This window comes from Piliocolobus tephrosceles, chromosome 14 (genome assembly GCF_002776525.5).
Source record: "Piliocolobus tephrosceles isolate RC106 chromosome 14, ASM277652v3, whole genome shotgun sequence".
Classification (NCBI taxonomy): Eukaryota; Metazoa; Chordata; class Mammalia; order Primates; family Cercopithecidae; genus Piliocolobus; species Piliocolobus tephrosceles.
Genome location: NC_045447.1, coordinates 81,723,368 through 81,747,161, shown reverse-complemented (window position 1 = coordinate 81,747,161; position 23,794 = coordinate 81,723,368). Strand labels below are relative to the sequence as shown.

The 23,794-nt window shown below is 43.3% G+C and overlaps 1 protein-coding gene across 11 annotated transcripts in view; it reads left to right on the top strand.

Moving 5' to 3' along the window:
• The window catches only part of KANK1 (KN motif and ankyrin repeat domains 1), a 237,957-nt gene that overhangs the window by 197,241 nt on the left and 16,922 nt on the right, over window positions 1-23,794 (top strand). For 7 of the 11 annotated variants that reach the window (XM_023213208.1, XM_023213217.1, XM_023213210.1 and 4 more), the window contains one exon: window positions 5,092-7,752. In XM_023213208.1, the coding sequence (XP_023068976.1) occupies window positions 5,092-7,752 (2,661 nt within the window). Of the gene's footprint in view, window positions 1-1,764; window positions 2,342-5,091; window positions 7,753-23,794 lie in introns of those variants that run through there. The other 4 variants (XM_023213215.1, XM_023213209.1, XM_023213216.1 and 1 more) reach the window with 2 other exon arrangements.

Genomic DNA, 23,794 nt, shown 5'->3' with positions numbered 1-23,794 from the left:
GGAAGCTGAGGCAGGAGGATCACTTGAGCCCAGGGAATACAGACTATAGTGAGCCATGATCGTACCGCCACCCTCCAGCCTGGGCAACAGAGTGGGACCCTGTCTCAGAAAAAAAAGAAAGGACAAATACCCATGTGTTGTAAAAATTATAAAATATAAAGAACAAAATAAAAATCACCTATAATTCCACAACCTAAAGATAACAACTGAAATAGTATCATGTAAGAAATGTCCTTAACACTAATATTTAACAAACAACTTCTGTCTTCAGAGCATCAAGATGTTTTTCAAAGTTTATTCTCTTATACTGTTGGCTGGGCACAGTGGCTCACAGCTGTAATCTTAGCACTCTGGGAGGCCAAGGCAGGCAGATTACCTGAGGTTAGGAGTTTGAAATCAGCCTGGCCAATATAGTGAAACCCCATCTGTACTAAAAATACAAGAATGAGCTGGGCATGGTGGCATGCGCCTGTAATCCCAGCTCCTCGGGAGGCTGAGGCAGGAGAATCCCTTGAACCAGGGAGGTGGAGGTTGCAGTGAGCCAAGATGGTGCCACTGTACTCTAGCAAGATTATTATGTTATACTATATATTCAGTTATTTATTCCTTCAGTAAACATTGTTAAACATCTCCTTTCTTCCCAGCATATTGATAGTTGGTGTGTGGTTGGGAGAGGAAGCAATGAAAAAAAAAAAAAAAAATATATATATATATATATATAATGTATATGCAGTGTTCTCAGCTCACTGCAGCCTTCACCTCCCAGGTTCAAACGATTCTCCTGCCTTAGCCCGAGTAGCTGGGATTACAGGTGCCCGCCACTATGCTTGGGTAATTTTTTATATTTTTAGTAGAGATGGGGTTTCACCATGTTGGCCAGGCTGGTCTCGAACTCCTGACCTTCAGATGATCCACCCTTCTCGGTCTCCTGAAGTGCTGGGATTACAGGCCTGAGCTAGCACTCCCTGCCAAAAAAAATATTTTTTAATTAAATTTTTTGTTGTCTGCAGGCTTACAGTCTGGTACAAAAGACAAAAAAGTTTTTTGGTCTTGTTAAAGTTTGGAAATAAATCAGGGACTCATAAATGCCTAATGTATGTTGATGTATGCAAACATACACTAGAAAGCAGGATATTAAAAAAATAATGACACTGGGTAGTTTTATTGTAGCATAATTTTTACCATGGACAATTGTTTGTGAAAATGACACCTTGAAAACACATCTCACTTTTTTACTTGCTGGAGAAGGAAGCTTGAATTACAAGTCTTTTGGGTAGCCTGGTTTGAGCACTATTAGGAAATAAGCAAGCCTAACTTGGTTAAATTCTAACCTCTCCTGATTCCCAGAAGTCCAAAGTTCATTTAGGGGTAATGCAGCGTGATCCATGTCTTTTGTGATTTCTACAAGGTGAACTAAAGAAATAACTAAAGATGGACCAGTTAGGTTTTGGTAAAAACTGTGATATGTTTTGTTGTGTTTTAAATACTGATGTTGAATCAGTTCATCTTTCCTACTGAAAATCCTTAAGTGGGAAAAGTAGCTATGTTAATAAATACATAGAAAAACTAGGAGTTACACTAAAATATTAACGCTTGCCACTAGATGGTAAGATCTGAGTACCTTTTCTTACGTTCTTTAAATTATCTGTATATGGCTTTTTTTTTTTTTTTTTTTTACAAGCGTGTACTACTTTTGTATCTGGAAAAAAAGATTTGTTTTTGTTTCATTTTTTAAGAAGAAGCTTTCATCAGTGGCAAAGGCTCAGTTGAAATTAATGATAAAGGATAACTACTTGCCACGTGTCATGAGCCCAGGGCTGAGCAGAATCCTGCAGTGCTCTGAAACCAGTGAGTGCTGCTGGGACCCTGAGAACCCACAGAGAACAGTGGGGCTGATTGTGCCTCTGCAATTCCTCAGGTGACCGAGGGCTGAGCAGGAGAACACAGACTCTTTCATGAAGAAGTGACTAGTATAGGAAAAACAGAGCCTCTCTGTAGAGATGCTTAAAGTGCTAGCTTTATTTAAAAATCAACTGGCAAAACTGGAGTGAAGAACACACATTTTCAGAAGATCCCGGTTTCCTGTTTTCATTAAGAAAACAAGGAATGCGGAACAGCTGAGTGTGCTGGGGGTGGTGTCACTGCAGCCGGAGGGAGACTTCATTGGTGAAAACTCAGCCTATGGCATTTGTGCGTGGCTGGCTGAGTTTACACGAATGTTGAAACTTCCTTATGGGGTGAGGATCGAGGACGTCTGAGGCTGGGTCCGGGTGAGCTGGGAGCAAGCTGGTGTGCGGTGCAGCGCGGACCGGCAGAGAGCGCAGCGGGCGCCACCTGGTAGGTGAGCTGCGAGTGGCGTGGGGCAGTCACCTCTGGCCGAATCCCCGGGGGGCCTTGGGCGAGGGTGACCGGGAAGGCTGCGCGCTGCTTGGCCACTTTACTTGACCACAGCGACCCCACAGGTCTACAGGGGTCCAGCTTAGACTTGCCGGCTCACACACACATCCCGGGTGGGCCAGATTAGCCTGCCTGTCTGACACCGAAGCTGTAGTTTCTCTTTGTTTATGGAATTTCAGACAGTACTGGAAACAGGTCTGGCTGCATATTTTGAGTGATCACCTTCTCCATGTGGAGATGAAAGCTAAAAAGGAAAGAGAGAAGGACAGCTACATTCTATTAACCTGAGCACTATGAACATGAGCACAAATTTCCAGGCACAGCGCTCCCGGCCAGTCCTCCCATTCTTAGGCTAGGGCATGACCGCTGCTGGGCACTTCTTTCACATATAACTCACTTCCCACACGTGTTAGAATCGAACAGCTAGAACAGTTAAATATTCTTTCAAATTGGGACATAAAGAATATGTGTCCTTTTTATTCCTCTGCTTGGCAAACTTATTTTTGTACTTTTCTTTCCAACATTTGGGAAGAAAGCAGGCAGATGGAGACAGAAGTGTTCTTCAGAGCATTCACACTGGCGGTGTAAATGTTCGGCAGTGCTGGGGGTTGGGAGGGCAGACAGCAACCAGGTTTGCTGGAAGTTCCTTCAAACTTGACAGCAGTCAAGTAGGTTTGTATACTCCGAAGAGGGCAAGGAGACTGATGGCTTACATTTTCACTCATTGCTTTTGGGTTCTTTCCATAGCTCTAAAAATGCATGGCTTGTTAGTGTGGCTCTGGGAAAACACAACACATGACTTGATCCTACAATTTAAACAAATAAAAATGACCTTGTTTTTAAATTTGAAATGCATAGCCCAGGTCAGCGACAAGGTCTGTGCTTTGAAAGGTTCTTGTGTTTCCTCTTTTAAATGTCTGGTTTAGCCTTAAGTAGTATTTACTGAATGCCACGTGATCCAGTGGTTGGAGTATGTAGGTTTTGCCCTTATCTTCATTCTTTGCATCTGTTTGAACTCATCACAATACAAAACAAAGTGTTCCTGGGATAGGGAATGTTTTGTCCAAAAGAAGTCAACACGGAGAAAACTTTTCCTATGGTTAAGACAGGGTTTGGTTTTGTTTTTAAATGAGGAGAGAAACTGAGAAGTGGAAAATACGAAATGGAGTTGAAGTCTTTCTTCTGTGTGCTTGTACCCTTGCTGCCAGAGTTAATCACTAAATATCCCATGCCCCCGCTTTCTCAGCCAGGGAGGTGTCAAGGCAAATTGTAATCCTGTGGAGGTAGTCAGGAGCTGAGTGCCCTTGGCCTCCATTTAGAAAAGCAGCCCAGTCTGCAAAAGACAGCGGCAGGGACATCTCATCCCAGGCCTCCTGGTTCTGCTGCTGACGTTGTCTGTCTGCTGCTGACTTTCGGTTTTTTTGTGTGCCTCAGATAACACTTTGAAAAACAGGAATCTTAATGTCTGCTGTCTATATTCCAAGAGACTGTAGATGACCAATGAAATTATCTACTGGACAATGCTTTCATGTCTTTTTTTTGAGACAGGGTTTTTGCTCTGTTGCCCAGGCTGGAGTGCAATGGCACGATCTTGGCTCATTGCAACCTCCACCTCCTGGATTCAAGCGATTCTCCTGCCTCAGCCTCCTGAGCAACTGAGATTACAGGCACCTGCCACCATGCCCAGCCAATTTTTGTATTTTTAGTAGAGACGAGGTTTTACCACGTGTTGGCCAGGCTGGTCTCAAACTCTTGATCTCAGGTGATCCACCCACCTTGGCCTCCCAAAGGGCTAGGATTACAGGAGTGAGCCACCATGCCTGGCCTTTCGTGTCTTTTATAATGAATTCTTTTAAAAATAGTTAGTAAGGACTTACTGTGTGCTTGACTCGTTGAAATCATTATCTCTGAGTACTGATGGACATAAAGATGGAAAAAGATAGAAATAGTAGAGATTTTAGACTACAAGAGTGGGGAAGGAGGGGAGTGAGGGTTGAAAAATTACCTATTGGGTACAGTGTTCACTATTTGGGTGATGTGTACACTAGAAGCTCAAAGCTCATCATTACACAATAGATCCATGTAACAAGCCTGCACATGTACTCCCTGAATCTAAGATAAAATTTTAAAAAATAATACAATCATTATCTCATTACATTGTTTTAAGCCTGTGAGTTAAATATTTGCATCTCCATTTTTACTCAGGGAGAAACTGAAGTTCAGAGAGGTTTATTAACGTGCTTACCCAGGCCAGGTGCAGTGACTCATGCCCGTAATCCCAGCAGTTTGGGAGGCCGGGGAGGGTGGATCACCTAAGGTGAGGAGTTCCAGACCAGCCTGGCCAACATGGTGAAACCCTGTCTCTACTAAAAATGTAAAAATTAGCCAGGCGTGGTGGTGCGCCTCTATAATCCCAGCAACTCAGGAGGCTGAGGTAGGAGAATTGCTTGATCCCGGGAGGCGGAGGCTGCAGTGAGCCGAGATCGCGCCATTGCAACTCCAGCCTGGGTGACAGAGTGACCTGTCTCAAAAAAAAAAACTTGCTGACCCAGTTGTTGTAGATCCAGGTTTACAACATAGGTGTGTCAACTCTTAAAATCATACCAGCTTGCTGTACTGCAACAAACAAAAATATTAGTTTTTGCCATTATGTGTATTGCATGTCATTATAATACTCTTTTCTCCCTCTTCTAGGAAAAGCAGATGATATTCTGAATGGAGACCAGGACAAGGAACAAAAAGACCCTTACTTTGTGGAGACCCCCTATGGTTATCAACTAGACTTAGATTTCCTCAAATATGTGGATGACATACAGAAGGGAAACACCATCAAAAGACTGAACATCCAGACGAGGCGGAAGCCATCTGTGCCATGCCCAGAACCCAGGACCACATCTGGTCAGCAAGGTATATGGACTTCCACCGAATCCCTCTCATCCTCCAACAGTGATGACAACAAGCAGTGCCCCAACTTCCTCCTAGCCAGAAGCCAAGTTACGTCAACTCCAATCTCAAAGCCACCTGCCCCTCTGGAGACCTCACTCCCTTTTCTTACCATCCCAGAAAATCAACAGCTGCCACCTCCCTCACCACAACTCCCAAAACATAACCTTCATGTCACCAAGACACTGATGGAGACCCGGAGAAGACTGGAACAGGAGAGAGCCACCATGCAGATGACCCCGGGTGAGTTCAGAAGGCCCAGGCTGGCCAGTTTTGGAGGCATGGGCTCCACAAGCTCCCTCCCCTCTTTTGTGGGTTCTGGAAACCACAATCCTGCCATACACCAGCTTCACAATGGATACCAAGGTAATGGGGATTATGGTGGCTATGCCCCAGCTGCTCCCACCACTTCCTCCATGGGGAGCTCCATCCGCCACAGCCCCCTGAGCTCAGGGATCTCCACCCCAGTGACCAACGTGAGCCCTATGCACCTGCAGCACATCCGTGAGCAGATGGCCGTTGCTCTGAAACGCCTGAAGGAACTGGAGGAGCAGGTGCGAACCATCCCTGTGCTCCAGGTAAAGATCTCTGTCTTGCAAGAAGAGAAAAGGCAGTTGGCCTCACAGCTGAAAAACCAAAGGGCTGCATCCCAGAACAATGTCTGTGGTGTGAGGAAGCGGTCCTACAGTGCAGGGAACGCCTCCCAGCTGGAACAGCTCTCCCGGGCCCAAAGAAGTGGCGGGGAATTATACATCGACTACGAGGAGGAAGAAATGGAGAGCGTAGAACAGACCACCCAGAGGATAAAGGAGTTCCGGCAGCTTACAGCAGACATGCAAGCCCTGGAGCAGAAGATCCAGGACAGCAGCTGTGAGGCCTCCTCAGAGTTCAGGGAGAATGGAGAGTGCCGGTCTGTGGCTGTGGGTGCCGAAGAGAACATGAATGACATCATCGTGTACCACAGAGGCTCCAGGTCCTGTAAGGATGCAGCTGTAGGGACACTTATTGAGATGAGGAATTGTGGGGTCAGTGTGACAGAGGCCATGCTTGGAGTGACAACTGAAGCTGACAAAGAAATTGAGCTGCAACAGCAGACCATAGAAGCCTTGAAGGAAAAGATCTATCGCCTAGAAGTACAGCTTAGAGAAACCACCCATGACCGGGAGATGACTAAACTAAAACAAGAGCTGCAGGCTGCTGGATCGAGGAAAAAGGTTGACAAAGCCACGATGGCCCAGCCGCTTGTTTTCAGTAAGGTGGTGGAGGCGGTGGTGCAGACCAGAGACCAAATGGTCGGCAGTCACACAGACCTGGTGGACACGTGTGTTGGGACCTCCGTGGAAACAAACAGTGTAGGCATCTCCTGCCAGCCCGAATGTAAGAACAAAGTCATAGGGCCTGAGCTGCCCATGAATTGGTGGATTGTTAAGGAGAGGGTGGAAATGCACGACTGTTGTGCTGGGAGGTCTGTGGAAATGTGTGACAAGAGTGTGAGTGTGGAAGTCAGCATCTGCGAAACAGGCAGCAACACAGAGGAGTCTGTGAATGACCTCACACTCCTCAAGACAAACTTGAATCTCAAAGAAGTGCGGTCTATCGGTTGTGGAGATTGTTCTGTTGACGTGACTGTCTGCTCTCCAAAGGAGTGTGCCTCCCGGGGCGTGAACACTGAGGCTGTTGGCCAAGTGGAAGCTGCCGTCATGGCAGTGCCTCGTACCGCAGACCAGGACACTAGCACGGATTTGGAACAGGTGCACCAGTTCACCAACACCGAGACGGCCACCCTCATAGATTCCTGCACCAACACTTGCCTAAGCACTTTGGACAAGCAAACCAGCACCCAGACTGTGGAGACGCGGACAGTAGCTGTAGGAGAAGGCCGTGTCAAGGACATCAACTCCTCCACCAAGACGCGGTCCATTGGTGTTGGAACGTTGCTTTCTGGCCATTCTGGGTTTGACAGGCCATCAGCTGTGAAGACCAAAGAGTCAGGCGTGGGGCAGATAAATATTAACGACAACTATCTAGTTGGTCTCAAAATGAGGACCATAGCTTGTGGGCCACCACAGTTGACTGTGGGGCTGACAGCCAGCAGAAGGAGCGTTGGGGTTGGGGATGACCCTGTAGGGGAGTCTCTGGAGAACTCCCAGCCGCAGGCTCCACCTGGAATGATGACCGGCCTGGATCACTACATTGAGCGCATCCAGAAGCTGCTGGCAGAACAGCAGACACTGCTGGCTGAGAACTATAGTGAACTGGCAGAAGCTTTCGGGGAGCCTCACTCACAGATTGGCTCCCTCAACTCTCAGCTCATCAGCACCCTGTCGTCTATCAACTCTGTCATGAAATCTGCAAGCACGGAAGAGCTGAGGAACCCTGACTTCCAGAAAACCAGTCTGGGTAAAATCACAGGTAGGTGGTACCCTGAGGACCTGGGGATGAGGAAGGATGGGGGAAAATGTCTTTCCAGGAGCTAAGGATTATTTTTTAACTGCTGGAACCATTTTTGGAGGAGAAATGGAGAAAGCTTTAGAGTGGTAATCTGTAGAATGAAAACTAAGAATCAAAATCTATAAGCACCTCTGCTGATTCTTACTATCTGGTAGCCTCACTGGCCTCTGGCTGAGGACTAACGCTGGAAGAAAAGTAAACTGGCGTTGGCTGGCCTAGAGGTTGTCTTCTGGGGCTGCTAGTTTGGTAAGATGCTTTATTCTTTGTCTTTCAGTTATTTACTTGCTCATTATTTATAGAACTGCCTTTAAAAAAAATCCTACCCTGTCTGTACCCACTATTACCAGTATATTATCAATTAGAAATGCTGGCATAAAATGTTTTCAGTTAAAACGTGTATGAGAGGAGAGACTCCATTAATTCATTCATTAATTCAGCAAATAATTACTGAATTTGAGCCAGGCACAATGGTACACATCTGTAGTCCCAGCTACTCTGGAAGCTGAGGCGGGAGGATTGCTAGAACCCAGGAATTTGAGGCCAGCCTAGGCAACATAGTAAGACCTCCATCTCTAAAAAAATATGAAGTAAAAATTATTACTTGGATTCCTACTTGGTCTCAAGCATAGGTGTAGGCTGTGAAGATAGTGTGAACAAAACAAGAACAGAGCCTCTGTCCTTGCGGTGCTTACATTCTAGGTGGGGTGCAGGAGATAGACAGTAGACCTATAATATGTCAGGAGGTGATAAATACTGTGAAGAAATTAACTCCAGTTGTGGGAACAGCAAGTGGTAGTAGTCAGGGTGAGGGCTGTTTGAGATGAGGTGGGCAAAGAAGGGACCCTTGAGCAAGAACATGGAGAGAAGGGAGTCTTTTCCCGGTCTTCATTTTCATAGGTGCTTACTTTTTTTTTTTTTGTAAAGACAGAGGTGCTGTGTCACCCAGGCTGGAGTGTAGAGGTGCCATCTTGGCTCACTGCAACCTCTGCCTCCCGGGTACAGGCGATTCTCATGTCTCAGCTCCCGAGTAGCTGGGACTGCAGGTGCCCACCACTATACCCAGCCACTTTTTTGTATTTTAGTAGAGATGGGGTTTCACCATATTGGTCAGGCTGGTCTCAAACTCCTGACCTCAGGTGATCTACCCGCCTCGGCCTCCCCAAGTGCTGGGATTACGGACATGAGCCACTGCACCTGGTCTGATAGGCACTTAAATTTTTGTCTTTCTTATTCTTTCTCGTATTCATTGGGATTCCTGCTCACCCTTCCTTCTTGAAATTGAAGCTAATAATCAGAAAACCAACCTGGATGATTTTATGACTTACAGTAATTCCCTGGTGGCCTCACCAACCTGATTTTGCTTGTGACCATGTGCACTGCCTCTCACAGCATGTAACATTATCCTCAGCTTGGGACCACACTGCCTGGCTTCTGTTTCTGGCTCTCCAATTCTCATGAATCAGTGTGACCTGGGAAAGAGTTTGCATTAGATTAATTTTACTTGAAAATGTGTAATACAGATTTAAGTAAGCCATCCACAGAAATTCCAGTCTTTCTGACTGTTAGTGTCCAATGGGGCAATGATTAAAATAGACTGAAATACATTATTTTTATATCTTCCTAGGTTTCCACTTTTTTTTTTTTTTTGGAGACAGAGTCTCGCTTTGTCACCCAGGCTGGAGTGCAGTCATCTCGGCTCACTGCAAGCTCCGCCTCCCAGGTTCACGCCATTCTCCTGCCTCAGCCTCTGAGTAGCTGGGACTACAGGTGCCCACCACCGCGCCCAGCTAATTTTTTGTATTTTTAGTAGAGACGGGGTTTCACCATGTTTGCCAGGATGGTCTCGATCTCCTGACCTCGTGATCCGCCCGCCTCAGCCTCCCAAAGTGCTGGGATTACAGGCGTGAGCCACCATGCCCGGCTGGTTTCCACTTTCAAACCTCAATTATTGTTAATTTTCAGTATCTGTGCTATAGGACAGTTAGTTTGTTGTGGAAGAAAAAAATGAACGTCACAGTTCATGTGTGAGGTTTTGCCTTTTAGAATTCAAAGAGTCTAATAAACATACAGAGAAGTCATTTTAGAATAAACAGGATTAAAATGATCTGTGGACTGAAACAGAGTGTGCAGGAACTCATGCCATGTCTGCTTTTTGACATCCTTTTAAAAATCATGATGTTAGATGAAGTCACAATAAAATTCTTAAATACCTCCAGACACAGATGGCACAATGGATCATCCATTATAAAAGCATTTTGTTCCCAGCCTTCCACCCTCCTCCCCAAACTGGGGTTTCTATTTCACATTCTTGCCAAAAATATTCAGCTGTAACACTGAAGTAATTTGCTGACCCCTTGAGCACGGAGACCAGGGAGCAAGTTTGGTCTGGCTGTGTGACAGTGTTTTTTGGTCTATTTCCAGTTACACTGACATGCCACACATCGCTGGTTAGATCCGACCCTGTTAGCAAACACCTAATTAATCAGCTAAAATACAGGAGACCTACAGCACTTGTGAACAAAACAATAAATATTTTTAACAGCACTTATTTAGTCACAATGGTAGCCCCTCTCAGCACACACAAGAACAACTTTAAAGTATTTCTGTAATACACATCATATTTGTGTTTTCACCAAGTTCTAATGAGGAATGAATTAGGAAATGAATGCGGAGTGTTCCATTTTTGTTATCTGGCATTTGTTACGTGTACTGAAAATTAAAGCAACTTGGTATAGTAAAGTGGAGATTCTCAACACTTAGAAGCTTTCAGAAACTAAGTGGCTCAGGGTGCACCATGCATTCCTGTCCACACCATACCATAGAGAATAGCACTCACCACAGTCTAGAATGCATTTCTGTACCAAAAGATATACTGGAGTATAGAAGGGTATTCATCTCAATATTTTCTTCCTCCAAATAAAACAGTAGGGAATTTGGGTCTGACACCTACCAAAAACAGCATATAAATGATCATTTATATGAACCTAACACAGCATTCTAATTTAAAGAAGTTGTTGAGTTTGGGCTGTGAAACCAGACAGTGTGGGTTCACATTGTTTCTCTGTCGCTAGAACAGATTGTCTTTGTTCCTTCACAGGGTTGTAATGAAGATTCAGTGAGTCAATAGGAGTAAAGCACAGAGTATAAATGCTCAATGAAAGCTGACTGATGTTGTTGTTAGAGTATTTCCAGAAATAGAAATGTAGATCTAGAACAAATGATTACACACAGAAATTGTACAAATGGTCTTTTGTTTTCAACCTAAATTTTCATCTTCATTATTCTGGGTGATGCCCCCACTCAATTATTACACCTCTCCAACTAACCGTTGTATCAGTATAAAGAAGTAAATAGATAACAATGGGAAACACAAAATAAATTGATAAATTTTCAGTCCAGAGTCATTCAGAATCCGTGTCAAAGCTCAAAACGAAGAGTATTAGTGGCCAATCCATAGAATTCTTTTCATTTCTCCTAGAGTTGAAGATTTGTTGATGGTGTCACTTTTCAGTATGCATAAAAGTGTCATTTTTAGTAGCATCATAATGTTTAACACTGTATTTAATTTCTTAAAATTACAACTGGAGCATGCATCATAAGAAATTAATAGTTCAAGCCTAGGCAACATAGTGAGACCTTGTCTCTACAAAAAAAATTTTTTTAATTACCTGGTCATGTTATCCTATGTCTGTAGCCTCAGCTACTCAGGAAACTGAGGTGAGATGATCTCTTGAGCCCAAGAGGTTGAGGCTGCAGTGAGCTGCGATCACGCCACTACACTCCAGCCTCAGTGACAGAATGAGACCTTGTCTGTGGCGGGGGGAGGGCGGGGTGGGGGAAGATTGTTCATGGTGGCTCACACCTGTAATCCTAGCACTCTGGGAGGCTGAGGCTGGTAGATTGCTTGAGCCCAGAGTTAGAGACCAGCCTGGGCAACATGGTGAAACCCCGTCTTTACTAAAAATACAAAAATTAGCCAGTCATGATGACGGACGCCTGTAGTCGCAGCTACTCAGGAGGCTGAGGTGCGAAGTTCACCTGAGCCCGGGAGGTGCAGGCTGCAGTGAGCCGTGATTGTCACCCCCCCAGCCTGGGTAACAGAGTGAGACCCTGTCTCAAAAAAAGAAAAGAAAAAGAAATTAAAAGTTCAGAAGAGTATATAATAAAAGAGTTAAAGCCTCCCTGGCGCACTCCCGTGATAGCCCACGTGTGTTTGGTATTTATAGATGTGCATGCTTGCAGGTCTGTATTTTAGAAACATACATTTTTGTAATAAAATTTGAATCATACATAGTTTGCTTCTGTGTTTTTTCAGCTAAAAGGTCACGAACATTTTTCTAGGATTTGAGAGACAATGTCTTGGTTTTGATGGAATTGGAACCTGATGGTGACCAGAAGTATTCTGTATTTTTTAATTCCTGATAGTTTGAGTTTAATGCATTTAATATTTTCTTATATAAAATAAAAAAGTTAAGAGGAAATGAGTTTCTGTTATAACAAAAACGTTGGTAAAAAAAGTTTATTCTTCCCATAAATCAGTTGGATTATTTTCGTTTGAGGCATAGATTAGTGTTTTCTTTTTTTAATTACTATTTTCTTCTAGAGAGGGAAGAGGAGAGAGAAAATTCCAGACAAATGACTTATAGTTACAAATACTCTAAAAATATATAACTGTCTCTGAGCAAATACAAACAAAACTGTAACAGTGGAATTTAACTGCCTGCCCCATGATTTATAGAACATTCATCTCTCATACTGACAAGAACTGCTTTTTAAAATCAGCTTCCATATTTATACTCTTGGTTATCTTAGTTCATCAAAAGTTAATGAACTCAAAGTCATTCCCATAACTATGAAAGTAAGTCATAGCCAAGAGGTCTGAGCCAAAGCAAAAGCAAAAGCAGGGAAATAAGCCATTACAAAATACGTTTCTAGGTAGTTTTCTCCTTGTTCAAATAATATATCATTCACCTGTCTTAGCACTTGGCTTTTTAATCACTTTCTTTTAATGCTCAAAAGCACCAAAACAATGCAGTCCAAGTGTTTCTGGGTCCAGGTGTTTCTGGGACTCTGCAGGTATAAAAGCATGATGTAGGTAGTGGAAGGCCCAGAAGTCAGAAGAGTTGACCTCTCATACTGGCTGTATAGGTAACTTGCTGTATCTTTTTTTTTTTTTTTTTTTTTTTTTTACTTTTGAGACAGGGTCTCTCTCTGTCACCCAGGCTAGAGTGCAATGGCATGATCACAGCTTGCTGTAGCCTCAACTTCCCGAGCTCTAGCCATCCTCCCTCTTCAGCTTCCCAAGTAGCTGGGACTACAGGTGCATGTCACCATGCCTGGCTAATTTTTGTATTATTTTTAGAGATGAGGTCTCCCCATGTTGCCCAGCTGGTCTTGAACTTTTGGTTTCAAGCAATTTGCCTGCCTCAGCCTCCCAAATTATTGGGATTACAGATGTGAGCCACCACACCAGGCCACTGTATCATTTTAGACAGGGAGGTGGTGGACCTCCGTGGCCTCCTGTGTCAAACGAATAGGGTGAGATTAGTTTTTCTCCTACAGTCCCTGCAGCAGGATTAGTCTATACAAGTGTGAGTTAACTGTTTATGTTGTTGACCACACATGCATTAGCATTCAGGCTGAGTTCTGAGAGGAGAGCATAGAAACAACATATTTGTCCTTTCTCCTCTATCAAAGCTACATGCTTTTCCTCACAAAGTAGTATGTACCAAAAAAGAAGATGGTCCTTCATGAATAATCTCTACTGCCTGTTCCCCAAACCATCATTTGGGCTTAAAGAGTGAATTCATACTCAAGCCCTTTTTCTGTTTTTTTTGTTTGTTTGTTTGTTTTTGTTTTTTTGAGACGGAGTCTTGCTCTGTCGCCCAGGCTGGAGTGAAGTGGCACAGTCTCAGCTCACTGCAGCCTCTGCCTCCCAGGTTCAAGTGATTGTCCTGCCTCAGCCTCCTGAGTAGCTGGGATTACAGGCACGCAGCACCACGCCCGGCTAATTTTTTTTATTATTATTATTTTTAGTAGAGACGAGGTTTCACCTTGTTGGCCAGGCTGGTCTCGATGTCCTGACTGTCATGATCCACCCGCCTCGGCCTCCCAAAGTTCTGGGATTACAGACATGAACCACCGCGCCTGGCCTCAAACCCTTTTTCTTAAAGAAAAACAAACATTATTTCAGATCCCTTTGAATTTTTAGTCATACTTTGGGAAATTAACCTGAATATTTGAAAGGATTCCATAATGAATTGGAAATTTCAGTCCTACCTGTTCTCAACAAGTAAGTTTAGATGTTCTTTAAAAATTAAATCAGAATGTCAAGCTGAAAATTTGGCACAGCAACATGGTTAATTAGCTGGCTACACTCTTCTTTTTTGTGTTTTCAGAAAGCACTTGGCACTATCAATACAAATAAAGATCAGCATACCAGAACAGTTGGAATAGGTGAACAGAGCAACTTTTAAAATCCATTTTAATATATTTTTTTAAATCAATTTTCTAATGAATTTGGAAGCCCATTGCTATATACCAATAACTAATACCCATTCTGGACAGATAAATGTTACACAGAAAACTGGAGAAGTGATCTCTTTAAAACCCGTTCAGCTCTAGTGTTGGGTGTTTTTTTTTTTTGTTTTTTTTTTTTCTTTTTTAAGAGATGGGGTCTTGCTTTGTCACCCAGACTAGAGTGCAGTGGCATGATCGGGGCTCACTGCAGCCCCCAACCTCTGGGCTCAGGGCTCAAGTGACCCTCCCACCTCCCAGCTCTAGTTTCATTGAATTATTTTTCTTGTAAAGCAGTTTGCTTTTAACATTCCTAAAGTCAAGGACATCAAGTTTTCATTTTAAGTGACTTGTTTTTCATTATAGTCATCTCATTTGCCTTAGAATTTAATAGATAGATAATTATAAAAGCTAAGTACACTTTGGAATGATAATTAATACATCAAAGGTATTCCTCTTATTTTCCAGAACACTGAGATTTCTGTCACTTGTTGTCCTTTAGTGATCACTAATCTGACCAAGTCGTAAAATGAGGCTCATGCTTTATTGGTGTTTATGGCCAATAAGTTTGAGTTAATGACAGAAGACTTCACAGTTGCCCACTCTGCTGTTCATTAACTTCCCAATTGCGCCTGTGAAAACCATTGCCACCCGGTGGGAATTTTGAGCATCTAGACCAGAGTGCTAGAATTCTGAAAGTGTTTTGTAATTATTCCACATGTTGTTTTGTTTTGTTGAAAAAAGGTCTCACTCTATCTCCTGGGCTGGAGTGCAGTCATAGCTCACCATAGACCCTAACTGCCAAGCTCAACCTATCCTCACACATGAACCTCCCAGTAGCTAGGACTACAGGCACTTACCACCATGCCCAGCTGTTTTTTGTTTTGTTTTGTTTTTTGTTAGACAGGGGATCTCACTATGTTGCTCAGGCTCGTCTGCAACTCCTGGGCTCAAGCAATTAACCTACCTCAGCCTCACTAAGTGCTGGGATTACAGGCATAAGCCAATGTACCCAGCCTGTTTTTTGTTTTTCCATAGAGACAGGGTTTCATTCTGTCACCCAGGTTGGAGTGCAGCCTCAATCTCCCAACCTCAAACCATCCTCCTGTCTCAGCCCCTCAAAGTACTGGGATTACAGGTGTGAGCCACTCCCAGCCCGTAATTACTCCTGTTTTTATCCCTGTTGTTCAGGTAGCATTTACTGTCTGTTTAGCATGAACATCTACTATTAGTGGTCCAGGGCTGTTAATTAAACCATCAGCAATTCCTAAGAATTCACATGGATCCAAGTTGATGGTTTGAAACTAGAGGGGAGTCCAAACTCTTATTTTCAGTAGTCAACTTTTATATTGGTTAATTTAATTCAGTGGATCTCAATCCTGGCTGCACAATAGAATCACCTAGGGAGAAGTTTAAAAATATGCCTGCAATTGGAGACACTGGTTATATTACCAAGGCTTTGACTGGAATGGCATGTTTACGGACTACTTTGGGGAACTGAAGTTGACCTTTAGAGCCAGTGAAAGCCCCTTGGAAAAACTGACCTCATACCTTGTCCTTTACAGGGTTCCTAACCTGTGATAAGTAAAGAGTGTCACTTTCTGACAAGCTCAGGAGCCCCAAGTTATTTTGGGCCCTTGGGAAAAGAGGAAGTCACCTAATTTATATAGGTATCTGCAGGCACAAATAAATCCTTGGCTGGGCTCAAAAGGTTTTTATAAGGTCTAATCTGAGATTCCTTATGAAAAATTTCAGCAAAGTCAATGTAAAAAAAAGGGGGGGAGGCAGGGGACTATATGGCAAATACTTATTCTTGCTGCATTTTATGCAAATAATTAGCCCAAGCATAATAAAACTAAAACTTATTTTGGAAATAAATTGGTCCTACTATGATTGGTCTTTGGTAGAAACAGAAAACCAGAGAGAGAAAAATTATGTTTCAGAAAAACTGTAGTACCCCTTTTATTAGACTCCAGCCTTGTCCATTTTTTTGGACAGGGTTATCTGCTGATAACCCAATAATTGATTGGTTCTCAGGGTCATTTACCTGGGTCCCTCAAGGCTTCAGGTTGGTTCTACAGGGACTCCTGAAGCTAGGACTTTCACTCCTTATGGTAGCGCTTATCATTAATCTTACAGTCTGCCGTTCACTTAGTGCTGTACTAAAACTGTGGATAAGAATTACTGCAACCAGACACCAGTGAATGCATACAGTTAACTTAAAGACGGTTTTACTCCTCTTACCTTGGGGGCAACCCCTTCCCCAACCATGTCCCATAAGCAAGAAGGAATTAGAGCTGTCATCAGCCTTTCCCATCTCCATAGCTCACACCTCAGGATTGAGGTGGACTGAAACCCAAGGGGGTGGGGGCATTGAAACTGCCTTTCCAAAATCATGACAGTAAAAGAAACCTGACATAGCTGACTCCATCTTACCTCTGACCTCCAAGCTGTCCTTGTTCATTCCTAGGCACAGGCCATGCTAACTGTGGGTGGAATTTGGTTTATAGTTTAACCTTAAAGCAAGGATGATAATAGCCTTTCCCAAGACTAAACTGCCTTTGTAAAACTAATGAAAGCCCACAAGGTTAGAATTATGGAAGGCCCCTGAATTCTATTTTATTTATTTATTTTATTTTTTTGAGATGGAGTTCTACTTCAACTGCAAATATATGTTCTCTTTCTCTCTCATACCTGGACCCACCCAGATAGTTTATTGTATCTACATTCTTTAAAGTCCCACCCTCAATTCAGGTGATTCTAAAGGGTAGCTAAGGTTGAAACTGTTGAATTTTGTTTGTTGGCCTCCTTTATTCTTTGGTTTTCCTGGCTGCACATTTTCTTTGCTTTGCTCAAACACAGCAGTCATTTGTCAGTCTTATGTTGATGCATGTGGTGCCTACAACTACAAATGGGTCCTTATCAAGTTCAGAGAGTTGTTTATAGGCCACTCAAGACCAGCCAGAGTTTCAGCACCATCCAAAGAACGTTTTCTGGCAATATAGGTGACCAGTTCCCTCTGACCTGACAAATGAGAGCCAGTTCGGAATTTAATGAGGTTCTTTGCCTTACCAGTTAGCCTCAGTAGAATCCTCATGACCTTCAGTTGAATTACATGGACACTTATTAAAGGCTCTCAATGGTCCAGCACTGTTCTAAGCACTGGACAGGACACCAAATAAGAATGTAGCATGGAGGAACTCAAGATGCTGACCATCTCACTGAGGAGACAGGGCATATTTTAGTCTGGATAGTAAGTGTTACAGGACAATGATGGGTGATAAAAGAGATCTCTGTGGAATGGTTGGAATGGTATCATAGAAGAAAGACTAGAGAAGATAGAATTTGGGCCAAGCCTTGAAAAGATTATAGGTCGAATTCAGCTGGTGAAGGATGGTGAATTTCCAGACCTGTAGGACGATCTAATTACTCCCCACTCGTAATTCAGTCACAGGACCACTCTGAACAGAATGGACAGAGTGAAGGAGTAGTTGAGAGGTAAAATTCCCACAGGCAAGATGAAACCTTCCACATTGACCCTTGGATGCCTGCATGAGGAAGTGGACCTTGATTGGAGAAGCTTTCAAAAGCCCTGGTTTACAAAAGTAAGCTGTGGTGAGAAAAATTATAGCACTGGGTATCACTGGGTGACACTATCTGGAAGGGGTGGGAGGCAAGGCTTACCAGGTTGTTAGAAATGTTCTGTATCTCTGTTACAGAGGTGGTTACACAGGCATATACATTTACCAAGTTCCATCTGACTTACACTTAAAATCTGTGCATTTTCATGGGGCATGATGGCATGCACCTGGGTCCTGTGGTCCTAGCTACTCCAGAGGCCAAGGTGGGAGGATTGCTGGAGCCCAAGAGTTCAAGGCTGCAGTTAGCTATGATCACATTCCATTGCACTCTAGCCTGGGTGACAGTGTGAGACCCTGTCTGTAATTAATTAATTCTGTGCATTTTATTGTCTATAAATTGTATTTGAATTTTTTTAAAATTTTAAGCTGTATTTAAACAAAGATAACTTATGGATTAAAAGACTAATAGCAGCCAATGGAAACACATGACTGGGATTCTGATGCAAACACCCTATAAAAGAAATTTTTAAGAGACTATTAGAGGTTCAGCACGCTAGCTCATGCCTGTAATTCCAGTACTTTCAGAGGCCAAGGTGGGCAGATAGCTTGAACCCAGCGGTTTGAGACCCGCCTGGGCAACATAGTGAAACCCATCTCTACTAAAATATACAAAAAAAAAAAAAAAAAAAAATTAGCCAGACATGGTGGTGCACGTCTGTGGTCCCAGCTACTTGGAGCGAGGGCTGAGGTGGAAGGATCGCTTGAGCCTGGGAGGCAGAGGTTGCAGTGAGCTCACACCACTGCAGTCCAGCCTGGGTGACAGAGTGAGATGCCATACCAAAGAAAAGAAATTTGAATACTGACTGGATTATGTGATAATCATAAAGCATTATCTTTAAGGTTTGATAGTTTTAGCCTCAATGGTTTGCATTTTTTAGAGTTTGTTCTTTTAGGGATATATACTGAAATATTTATGGATGAAAATGATAGAATCTCTAGCTGTTGCTTCAAAATAATCCAGTGTGAGTGGGCAGAGGGAGTTATCAGGGAAACCAGATATCTTCTAATCATTGTTGAAGCTAGTAATGGAAACACAGGAGTTTATTTTTTTATTTTTTTTATTTTTTATTTATTTATTTATTTATTTATTTTGAGACGGAGTCTCGCTCTGCTGCCCGGGCTGGAGTACAATGGCCGGATCTCAGCTCACTGCAAGCCCCGCCTCCTGGGTTTACACCATTCTCCTGCCTCAGCCTCCCAAGTAGCTGGGACTACAGGCGCCCGCCACGTCGCCCGGCTAGTTTTTTGTATTTTTTACTAGAGACGGGGTTTCACCATGTTAGCCAGGATGGTCTCGATCTCCTGACCTCATGATCCACCCATCTCGGCCTCCCAAAGTGCTGGGATTACAGGCTTGAGCCACCGCGCCTGGCCACAGGAGTTTATTAAACTATTATCTACTTTTTTTCATGTTTACGGTTTCAATAGTAGTCAAAACTATCATGTATTTGCATTTAAAAAGTTGTTGGTTCTTGAAGAGGAAAATGCTTCGTACAAGTGTTTAAAAACAGTGTTCTGGCAGCCAGGTGCGGTGGCTCACGCCTGTAATCCCAGAATTTTGGGAGGCCGAGGTAGGAGTTCGTGTCCAGCCTGGCCAACATGGTAAAATCCCGTCTCTACTAAAAATACAAAAAATAGCTGGGCATGGTGGCGAGCGCTTGTACCAGCTACTCAGGAGGCTGAAGCAGGAGAGTCACTTGAACCCAGGAGGTGGAGGTTGCAGTGAGCGGAGATCACACCACTGCATTCCAGGCTGGGCAACAGAGCAAGACTCAATCTCAAAAAAAAAAAAAAAAAAAAAAAAGTGTTCTGGCACTCTGATTAACTAGTGAGAGTTTTTGGAGGCCACTGCAATATTTTCTAAGTAATGATGAATGGACTTGGAGAAGGAAAAATGAAGATAAATGTCCTGCTTTATTTACTTTGCTTAAAATAAATCAAAGGTAAGTTAGGCTTTTCATATTTGCAGTTAGGGGACACATAGGGGACATCAGGTTACATGACGTTAAACACTGTTTGGACCACTGAATTCAGTATTGCGTGTGTGTGTTGAGGAAGTTGGATTTGTAAAGGAATCGTCCAGGTAGCCCCCGTGTCCCACAGCTAAAGGAGGAAGAATTGTGCTGTTGATTTGTGGACAAGGGACTGTTCACAGAATTAGGAAACATGAGTTCTAGTTCAGCTCTGTGGCCTGGGGCAAGTCACTGAACCTAGCTGGCCTTCAGAATCCTTAGCTGGAAGTATGAGAATTAAAATTTAGATGATATCCCTTGAGGTCAGAAATTTGAGGCCAGGCTAACCAAATTTAGTAGAGACTGAGTAACTCAGTCTCTACTAAAAATACAAAAATTAGCCAGGCACAGTTGGTGCACCTGGAGCCCCAGCTACTTGGGAGGTTGAGGCAGGAGAATCGCTTGAACCTGGGAGGCAGAGGTTGCAGTGAGCTGAGATTGCACCACAGCACTCACTCTAGCCTGGGCGACAGAACAAGATTCAGTCTCAAAACAAACAAACAAAAAACAACAACAACAAAATTTAGGTGATCTCTAATGCCTCACTTTAAATTTTTTGCCAGCTCTCTTTCATTATAGCGTCATTGTTTTAAACCAGTTTTCAAAGTGAGCCACCTGCATCAGTGATTCTTGTAGGTGGTGGGGAAGGTCAGAAATACCATCACTTGGCCCCCATCCCGGAACTACAGAATGATCTTCTGGCACCATGTGCCTGAGAATCTGCATTTTAGCCAACGTCGCAGATGATTCTTATGAAGAGTAGACCTCAGAGCAGTTTTAGGGCTTGTTATTAGTTCTTTTTCTTCAAATTGCCTCAAAATACAGTCAACACTTAAACTGCTTTTCTTCTAAGAATCTAAGAGATTCCAGAGCTTTACTTTGAAAGGGATAAAGTTGTAATCACCTGACATTGTGAGTAGATTTAAATGTTTAATTTTTGTTTGTAATTTATGTTTATAAAGTATAATTTAGGAAATATTAGAGAAAAAAAGAAAAATGTTATAGTAGCCTTAGCAAAGCAGTTTTCCTGTATATCCTTCCATGATTTTTCTAATACATATATATGTAAATATAATTATTTACTAATGCCAGTAGGCAGCAATGAGAACAAAACCTCTTTTGTATATTTGTTTCCCATGAGTAAAACTTAAGACTTCAGATTCAGATGAATTCTGGTGTGTTATAAAGCAGGCCTTCCCTACAAGGGGTGGAGAGGCCAGCCTTTCTTGCCTTGGTGGGAATGGCCTGAGCTGTGTTGTAGATGCTGATTTGGGTTATGTATCATAAGAGGGAATCAGCCCAGTGATCTTTTCTAGTTTCCATTAAACTTGAACTGAAAGGCTGGGCACAGTGGCTCACGCCTCTAACCCCAGCACTTTGGGAGGCCGAGTCAAGTGGATCACCTGGGGTCAGGAGTTCGAGTCCAACCTGGCCAACATGGTGAAACTGAGTCTACTAAAAATACAAAAATTAGCCGGGCATGGTGGCCTGTACCTGTAGCCCCAGCTACTCGGGAGGCTGAGGCAGGAGAATTGCTTAAACCTGGAAGGTGCAGTTGCAGTGAGCTGAGATCGCACCACTGCACTGTAACCTGGCGATAGAGTAAGACTCCGGCTTGAAAGAAGACAACCTGAACTGAGACAAAAATTAAACATAAGGCCAGGTGCGGTGACTCATGCCTGTAATCCCAGCACCTTGGGAGGCCAAGGCAGGCAGATCACCTGAGGTCACAAGTTCAAGACCAGCCTGGCCAACATGGTGAAACCCCATCTCTACTAAAAATACAAAAATTAGCCAGGCATGATGGCAGGTACCTGTAATGCCAGCTACTCGGGAGGCTGAGGCACAAGAATCTTTTGAACCAAGAGGGCAGAGGGTGGAGTGAGCTGAGATCACACCACTGTACTCCAGCTTGGGCAACAGCACAAAACTCTCTCTCAATTAAAAAAAAAAAAATTAAAATTATTTACCAAAGTAGGTTTATTTTCTTCATACTATTGTATGACCTATTTTTAATACACATCATGCTCATCTTTCTATGTTAATATTCTTCTACATAAAGGTTTTTAATGGCTGTATAGAATTCCTTTGTATAAATATACCAGTGCTTATGTGCTAGTTGGTTATAGGCAGACTGTCTGCCTCTTTTTACTGTTTTAAACATAGAAACAGTAGCCTTCTGTATCTTTTTGTACATCCTTAGGATAAAATTTTTAGACAATTAAGTCAATAATTTTTCATTTTTAAAAGTGATTTTGAACACAGTTAACCCATATTCACTACAGAAAAAATGGCAAATCCAGAGAAATTTTTTTTTTTTTTTTTTTGGTGAGACAGAGTCTTGCTCTGTCACCCAGGCTGGAGTATAGTGGCACGATCTTGATTCACTGCAACCTCCACCTCCCGGGTTCAAGTGATTGTCCTGCCTCAGTCTACCGAGTAGCTGGGATTACAGGCACTCACCACCATGCCCAGCTAATTTTTGTATTTTTGTAGAGATGGAGTTTCACCATGTTGGCCAGGCTGGTCTCAAACTCCTGACCTCAAGTAATCTACCTGCCTCAGCCTCCCAAAGTGCTGGAATTACAGGCATGAGCCACCGTGCCCAGCCTAATCCAGGGAAAAATTAAAACTACCACAGCTGTTTTATTTAGCACGAAGTCTTTCAGATAACTTTGTGTGTGTGTGTGTGTGTGAATGTATTTTAATAGGATCACACAATACATGGAATTTTATTATCTGCTTTTTTCAGTTAACCATATATTACAAACATTTTTGCACATCGCCCACGTTGAAAATTCTGTGATATACCTGTAAACCAAAAATAAAATTCTAAGCCCCCTAACCAACTGAATAGGGCCAGGGGATTCCCTAGTAAACCTGAAAAACTAGTTCAGGCCATGATGGGAAAGAGGTGTGAAACATGCTTCATTATACCCTCCTCCCTTTGGAATTCAGGCACAACTGACCAGCATTAACATTAAAACAGAACTCTTAGGAGTGACAAAACAGACTCTTTTTTTTTTTTTTTTTTTTTTTTTTTGAGACGGAGTCTCGATCTGTCGCCCAGGCTGGAGTGCAGTTGGAGTGCAGTGGCGCGCTCTCGGCTCACTGCAGGCTCCGCCTCCCGGGTTCACGCCATTCTCCTGCCTCAGCCTCCCAAGTAGCTGGGACTACAGGCGCCCGCCATCTCGCCCGGCTAATTTTTGTATTTTTTAGTAGAGACGGGGTTTCACCGTGTTAGCCAGGATGGTCTCGATCTCCTGACCTCGTGATCCACCCGTCTCGGCCTCCCAAAGTGCTGGGATTACAGGCTTGAGCCACCGCGCCCGGCCAAAACAGACTCTTTATAGCAATAAGATAACAAATTCCAACCTGACTCTAGTATAGTATCACATGACAAATAGCAGACCCTAAAAGAAATCGAAGTATTTTACCCTGAAATATATTTCTTCGATGTATTTTGTCTTTGTTTTGTTTTTTTTTTTGAGGTGGAGTCTCACTCTGTCACCCAGGCTGGAGTGCAATGGCACAATCTCGGCACTACAACCTCTGCCTCCCGGGTTCAAGCCATTTTCCTGCCTCAGCCTCCCAAGTAGCTGGGATTGCAGGCACCCACCACCATGCCTAGCTAACTTTTGTATTTTTAGTAGAGACGGGGTTTTACCATGTTGACCAGGCTGGTCTCAAATTCCTGACCTCAGGTGATCCACCTGCCTTGGCCTCCCAAAGTGCTGGGATTACAGGCGTGAGCCACCACTCCTGGCCTCTCTGATGTGTTTTGAAATGGCCCTGCAAAGGTTGTCTCTTGTGGGGAATATCTGCGTTATGTAG